The sequence below is a fragment of the Ochotona curzoniae genome, unplaced genomic scaffold (genome assembly GCF_017591425.1).
Source record: "Ochotona curzoniae isolate NIBS_2020 unplaced genomic scaffold, NIBS_Ocur_1.0 contig_2723, whole genome shotgun sequence".
Classification (NCBI taxonomy): domain Eukaryota; kingdom Metazoa; phylum Chordata; class Mammalia; order Lagomorpha; family Ochotonidae; genus Ochotona; species Ochotona curzoniae.
This window is the reverse complement of record NW_024465573.1, coordinates 1,305,832-1,313,600: the sequence shown is the minus strand read 5'-3', so window position 1 is coordinate 1,313,600 and position 7,769 is coordinate 1,305,832. Positions and strand designations below refer to the sequence as shown.

The window sequence follows — 7,769 nt, the reverse complement described above, 5'->3', positions numbered from 1 at the left end:
GGAAATGTTGGGAGTGTGCTGGTATCTGGTGCACAACAAGGAGTGAGGCTCAGGTGAATGACGGGAGTAGATATGCTGAGCTTGTAGCCATGTTGGATATTCCCAGCCAGCACAGCTGCATTTGCACAGAAGCGGGTGGGGTCTTGGTGATGTGCATGGTGTTGCAACATCTATAGCAGCAGTCGTCATTTTCTCCCGACTCCCTGATGCCTACACATCAAGAGCATCCCTCCAAGGCATCTTCCTCACATGAAATGCAGTCGCTTGAACCAGGAAATGCTGAATGAAGCAACAGCAAAGAAGATAAGAAGTGGAGCATTTAGGCAATCAGAAATCACACAAGTTAGACAGTTAATGTAGATCAACACAAAAATTAATACACATTTGAGCAGTAACTTCCATTCCACACCACATATTAGGATTTTTAAGAAAATATTTAGGGTCAGAGACTCCAAGAGTTAAATCTCTATTGGGGCAATTTTCAGGTTCACTTGGTATGCGGGTTGGTCAGAGTTGAGGGTTGGGGTCTTCTTGGGCATGTTATAAATTAATAACACAAGGGAGGAAGTTCATCTTCTCTCAGGCAAACCTGACTGCAGCCACTGCACACAGGCCTGCTGTAGAGGCATGACTCAGTGATGCTATCCAACTAACTAACTTAGAATTACCTGCATGCTACAGTGCCTCTAATGAATCCAAACCCTGTTCTCAATCCCACTGCACAAAAATAATGGCAAATGAGGAAAAGCAATTCATTAAAATAAGCCCATAAGCCAGTTTGCCCTGGAAACCTAAGTGCAAAGGAGACTTTGAAGGTGTACTGGGTGCTCCAGGGAGATTTTGTCTGTTACTTCAGAGACAGTTTCCATGGCAACTTCATTTCCAGACATGTGCTTAAGGAGAGATGCCTGGTATCCAGGTTGCCTGATGTTCCAGTACGAAAAGGGAAAAAACTATTATTTAGCTAATGCTAAATGCAGCAGAACATGGCCCAAGTGCTTGGGCATCTGCCACCTGTGTGGAAGACCCAGAGGAAGCTCCTGGCTCCTGGCTTTGTCCTGGCCCAGCCGCAGCCATTGCAAACATTTGGAGAGTTAACCAGAAGATGGAAGACTCTCTCTCTCTCTTTCTCTCTCTCTCTCCCCGCTTCTCTCTAATCCTTATTTAAAATTTGCTTACACATCTAATGTGCGTGTGTATTAGCTCTCAGACTTCCAGTGACTTGTGCTGTAAATATAGTACAAAATCAATCACTAATCATTATAGTTCTGTTTCCATGTGAAGAAGCTCAACCAGGGGCTGGCACTGTGGCATAACAGGCTATACCTACTATGGTTCAGGCATCCCATGTGGGCACCAGTTTGAGTCCCATTTGCCCCACTTCTGATCTGGCTCCCTGTTAGTGGCCTGGGAAAGCAACAAAATATTGTTCAAGTGCTTGAGCCCCTGTGCCCACATGAGAGACCCAGGGGAAGCTCCTGGCTACCAGCTGCAGACTAGTCCAATTCTGGCCACTGTGGCCATTTTGAGAGTAAAGCAGTGGATGTATGATTTCTCTCTGTGTGTAACTCTTTCAAGTAAAATAAATAAGTCATATATATATATATATATACACATACATACATTATATATAAATCTTTTATATATATTGAAATATATATATATATATTGCATTTCATTTTATAACACCATTTCATAGGCTTTGATGTTCCCCCATCCTCTCCCTGTACCCTCTCCCCATGGTGGATTGCTCCACATTATTGCAGTATTACAGTTCAAATCCAGTCTTGTTTCTTTCATTGCAAGTATGTGCCATGCATAGAGTCCAGCATCTTATTGTCCAGCTCAATTCAACAGTTTCTTGAGGAGACCATCTCTGGTCTGAAGGTAGAGCTGGCAAAATATCGTTCTGACCAATTAAAAACCATAACATAACATCAACAACAGTTTCCAACATTATGAGGTTAATTAACATTGCATTGAGTGACTAATATGTTAGAAAATGCAGGTTCTTAACCACATCCTGTGACTACTTCATTAACATTTCAATTTTAGTTTGTATACATTTGGCTTCTATCTACCTTAAAATGGCTATAGGATACTATTCAGCTGTCTCATGTCTATCTTCATTTTAGTATTTAGCAGTTTGTTGTGTTGGAGCATAATTTTTACTGAACTTGGCAGATTTTAGGATAGTCTAAACTGGCTTATAGATTTAACAAGGCATATGACTTCAGTTGAGGCATAGAACACTGTTGGGAGGGGTGCGCAGAGAAATCCTCCATGCCCTAGTTAGGAGTAATGTATTTTCATGTCCTACCTAGTAAGGTATGTGTGAGTCCCCACTGATCGTTTCCTATCTAGTTTTAAGTTTTCCTTGTTCTCTGTCTATTCTAATTTTTTGTTGTTTGTTTTGTTTTGTTTTGTTTTGTTTGGGGGGGCTCCGGAGCAACCCTGATGGTCATTACAAGAGAGATGTGGATCCAGTGTTGGAACTAAGTAAGGACCAGAGAAAGCTCATCTCTCTAGTCTCGAAGGGAGTTTATTGTTATTCTGTTTCTGTAGACCGCTCAGGGCTCCTGGCTGTTGTTCCGGTGACATTGGGCTCTGTGAGGGATTTGGACTTCTTCTATCCCATGTGGGAGATTCAAATGGGAGTGGATGACCTCAGAGTGCTTAGCCTCCGAAGGCACTCCAATTGCCCCGTGGTCTCCTTGGAAGTTGGGATGTAATCTTTGGTGCCCATACTGATAGTCCTTGGTGAGGATCTGGGGATCTCCAGGGTTGGGATACAAGTCTCCTCCTGTCCACCTGCGCCACTCTGGGATCCCCCCTGCTCTGTGCACATGCCCTCCTGTTAAGAGGTTGTCAGGATCACTCTTGATACCCCATATGTCTTTGTGGTTTTACTATTGTCTAATGCTGATTCGAGTCTGTTGTCTATAAGTTACCTGTTATGTTCTTGATAGGTTATGCTTTTTACGTCTGCCTCACACATTCTAGGGAGTTGGAAGATTTCTCTGCTCTCCCTCCCCATTGCTGAGAAGCATAGGGTGCATTCGGTTTTACAGTTCTTTGATGTAGATCATGAGCAGTCTGCCTCACATTGATTGTTGGTTCATTGATTACATCACAATATGTTGTTGCATGAGATACAGGTTGTTAGAGGTTGAAATAATATTACATTTTACAGGTGCTATTTTTCAGATTGACAGCATTTCGACTTAAATTAAGGCAAACATGTGGTATCTAGCCTTTTGGGATTGACTCATTTCCCTTAGCATAATGATTTCCAGTTGGGCCCATTTGGCCACAAAGAAATGCATTTTGCATTTTTTTAATAGCTGAGTAGTATTCCATGGAGTAAATAAACCATAGCTTTCTTACCCAGTCTTCTGCTGATGGGCATTTTGGTTGCTTCCAAGTTTTTGCAATTATTGATTGTGCTGCTATGAACATAGGGGTGCATGTTGGTTTCTCGTGTAACAGGTGTTTTGGATATATTCCTAGGAGTGCTATTGCTGGATCATATGGTATGCAGATTTTCAGTTGTTTGAGTGTTCTCCATACTGATTTCCATAGAGGATGCTTTTTTTTTTAGAGAAAGAAGAAGCTCAAACTTGGACAGAAAGAAAACATGACTAGTGAAAGATCTTCATTAAAATAGTTTAGCTCCAGGAAATGTATGTAAAATCAGATAAATATGACAGTCATATCAATCAGTATGATACTTAATGTTAAATTAATTTTAGCAGGTGGTATATGCTAGAGAATAGAAGAGATTCTGACACATAAAACATGACTCATGCCAGAAAGGGTCTAATAAAGGACCGGCTCAGCTCCTTCTGTTGTGGCCACTTGGGGGTTGAATCAGCAGACAGAAGATCTTTGTCTCTGTCTATCCTCCTCTCTGTACATCTGACTTTCCAATAAAAAAATTTTTTTTAAATATATGTTTTTAAATTTAGATTTCTTTGATTACAAGCTAGGTTGGGATTCAAGAATAGATTTTTTACGTTTCTTGGCCTTGGCTATTTATATGTTGTATCTTAATATTTAAATGTTTAAGTGAGGTATAGTTGAAATGCAATAAAATGAATTCAATTTATGTGTACAGTTTAGCAATTTTTTATTTTTTTATTGTTAATAACATTGTATTATGTGATACAGTTTTATAGGTGCTTGGATTTCCCCCCACTCTTCCCACAACCCTCCCTCCATGGGGCATAACCACAGTTCAAGTTCAGTTGAGATTCCTTCATTGCAAGCACACACCCAGCATTGAGTCCAGCATCTATTTGTCCTGATAACATTCAACAGCTTCTTGGGGAGGCCTTCCCTGGTCTGAAGGCAAAGCTAGCAGAGTAAGATCCCGAACAGTTAAAAGCCCCTAAATATGCATCTAGTTAGTCATCCTCCAAATTTCTCTTTTTCCCCAAAGGAAAAAAAATATATATATTCTCAAAATGAAGTTTAAAGTTTCCTAGTGTTTGAAATATTAGTACTTTGCCAAAAAAAAGTGTCCTTTAAACTAAGAAATCCTTTAGATCAAATTATCTGTGTCTATAAACCTTCTTATCTCAAACAATATTGGTTTACAAACCAGTCCTTGGATGGAATAACTGTTTTGCACATACTATCTATGTGAGAAGTTCAGTTGTATGTGTAGCACCTAAAATTTTATGTAAATCATCATTTTCTTTTCAAAATTTATTTATTTTCATTTTATTTGAAATGCAGACACAGAGCTTGCCTTTCCACTGTTCACTCTCCAAATGCCCACAGCAGCCAGGGCTGGGACAGGCTAAGCTAGGAGCCAGAACTTGATCTAGGCTTCCCTATTGGGTGGCAGAGAGCCAAGCCGTTGGGCCATTACTGCTTCCTCAGAGCAGGCAGGCATTAGCAGGAAGCTGAACTGGAAGCATAGCAGCTGGAACGCAAGCCAGGCACTTCAACACGGGATGCAAGCACTTCAAACAGGCACTTAATAAGTGTCACACTCTCATCCTGGAATTACCTCTTCTAATAAGCAACTGCTTGCTGCATCACTCATAATGAACTAGATACCCAGAATTAATTCCTGCTGCTTAACAACTTTAAATCCTTTGTTGAGGCATAGCTTTCTCCATCTTAGCTCAAATACTCTAACCAATACTTAAAAATTTTCTAAATTCTGACTCTGTGTTTTATAAAAACTATAATTTCTCATTCAACATCTTTATAACATGTAAACAATTAGAAGTCCCAGTTTACCACAGTGAGATCTCAGGATTCCATGCATGATGTCAATACTATCCCAAAGCCACCAATATATCATAGTCACAACACATTTGGCCAAAACTAACCTAAGAAAAGTTTTCATCTCTTATCTTCTTGGGGAAAAAGTGGCATATTAGGAGTGTGAGTCATGAGCAAATTGTATACCTAAGCGCACCAAAAACAAATAGTGGGACTGTTTGGATACTTTAAAAAAAAAAATTCCCATCACATAAAAGACAGAACCATATAACTTCACTGCTGAATTCTATAAAAATTTTAAGATTTAATATCAATTCTGTGAGTACTCAAAAGACACCTATTGAAAGACTGGAGAGGAGAACAAGGGGAGGGAGGGGAGCTCCAATGCCTATTAAACTGTGTCATAAAATAAGGAATTTTTATGAGAATTAATATCAATTTTTTAATTATCTCAAAACATATAAGAGACGGGAACTATTTCAGATTCATTCTGAGGTCAATGAATACAAAACCAAACAAGGGCACAACAAAAAAAGCAAGCTACAGGTCACTATCCTTGATGAACACAGATGCAAAAATCCACAAGAAATACTAACAAATTGAATCCAGCAATACGTTAAGATCATTCACCATGATCAAGTGAGATTCATCCCAGGAATACAAGTATAATTCAATATATCTAAATCAATACCCAACATCAATACAATGAAATACAAAACTATATGATCACATATGCTGATGATCTATTAAAATTCAGACAAAAAATATTTGATAAAACACAATATGGTTTCATATTAAAACTAACCAAATTAATTATAGAAGAAATATATGCCAAGATAATAAATAAGACAGAATATAATATTATATTACATAAGGAAAAGCTGGTAACTTTTCTAACATCCAAAATAAGACACTTTCATTGCTTTTACTCACTATAGTGCTGGAAATACCAGCAAGTAGTTAGGCAAGAGTTAGAAAGAGAGTATTGGAAGTTGAAAAGGAAAACACCAAACTCTCACTGTGTGCATGAAAATAAATTTATACATAGAAAATCCCAAATATCCAACAAAAATCTGTTATAACAAATAAATGAGTTCAGCAAAACTAAAGAATACAAAGTCAATGTACAAAAAGTAGCAGCATTGTAATAAACCAATAAGAAATCAAGAAAGCAACTTCTTTTCCAGTAACTTCCAAAAAACCAAGCAGGAAAAAACCTAATTAAAGTTTTAAATTGTTAATGAAATTGAAGAGGACAAAAATAACTGGCTAGAAGGTACACATACATGCATCAGACCATCGTTTTTCTTTCCTCAAATGCTTCTACATTTAGGGAGACATCTTTCTGTACAAGGTTTTTCTCACAGCAACTTTGACATCCTTGTTCCTCAAACTGTAGATTATTGGATTTAACATGGGCACCACAACGGTGTAGAACAAGGAGGACACTTTCCCTTGCTTAAGAGGAAAAGTGGAAGGCGGTTTGAGATACATGAAAGCACCAGAACCAAAGAATAAAGAAACAGCGATCATGTGGGAGCTACAGGTACTGAAAGCTTTGAATCTGCCTTCACTGGAATGAATGTGAAGAATGCTGGAGAGGATGAGTGCATAAGAAACAAAGATAGTGAATACAGGTACCCCAATGCCAATGGCTACAACAACAAAAACCACCAGCTCATTTACATAAGAGCTGTTGCAGGATATTTCAAGGAGAGGAAGGAGGTCACACATGAAGTGGTTGACAAAATTGTCAGCACAGAAGGACAAGCTCAATATGCTTCCTATATGGGCAATGGCCCCAGTGAAGCCCATTCCGTAGACTCCCAACAAAAGGAGCAAACACTTCTGGGGAGACATAGTGACTGTGTACAACAATGGTTTACAGATGGCGACATAGCGATCGTATGCCATAGCTGACAGGAGGAAGGACTCAGAGATGACGAAGAAGCAAAAGAGGAAGAGTTGAGCCATGCACCTGGCATAGGAGATGGTGTTCTTCCTTGAGATGAAGCTTGTCAACATTTTTGGGATGATTGTAGTAGAATAGCAGAAATCTATGAAGGATAGATTAAAGAGGAAGAAGTACATGGGGGTGTGCAGGTGAGCGTTCAATCCAATCAGGATTATCAAACCTAAATTCCCCATCATGGTGACCAGATAGAAACCTAGAAACAGGAAGAAGAGGGGGACCTGGAGCCCTGGCTGGTCCGTCAGGCCTGCGAGGATGAACTCCGTCACAGAGGAGTTTTTGGCTGTCATTCTCCTCTGTGGGAGGGAAAGCAGGGTCTGTAAGAAGAGAAGAGAACAAATAAGACACTTCACTGCTACCTACCTGGTACCTGTTTCTGAAAAAGTGATGCACACAAAAAACCTTGAACTTTGGCAGAAAGTGCTTGACATTTGCTGTGGATGGCAGCAAAGCAAACGATACAAGGTTATTTCCTTCAGAATGAGGGTTGGTAGTGTTGAGGAGAGTGGTCAAGTCGGTCTCATCACTGTGCCCTTCCCTCTCCTGTTCTGTTCAGTTG

The 7,769-nt window shown here is 39.5% G+C and overlaps 1 protein-coding gene across 1 annotated transcript; it reads right to left on the bottom strand.

Annotated features, from left to right (window-relative positions):
* Positions 1-6,567: 6,567 nt before the first annotated feature.
* LOC121153937 (olfactory receptor 8B12) lies at positions 6,568-7,509 on the bottom strand. Its single transcript, XM_040976694.1, has one exon. It carries the CDS (start codon positions 7,498-7,500, stop codon positions 6,568-6,570), a length of 933 nt encoding a protein of 310 aa, XP_040832628.1. The 5' UTR covers positions 7,501-7,509.
* Positions 7,510-7,769: the final 260 nt, after the last annotated feature.

Coding starts and splice junctions, on each gene's coding strand:
- LOC121153937 (XM_040976694.1), bottom strand. CDS start 7,500: ATGACAGCCAAAAACTCCTCTGTGACGGAGTTCATCCTCGCAGGCCTG.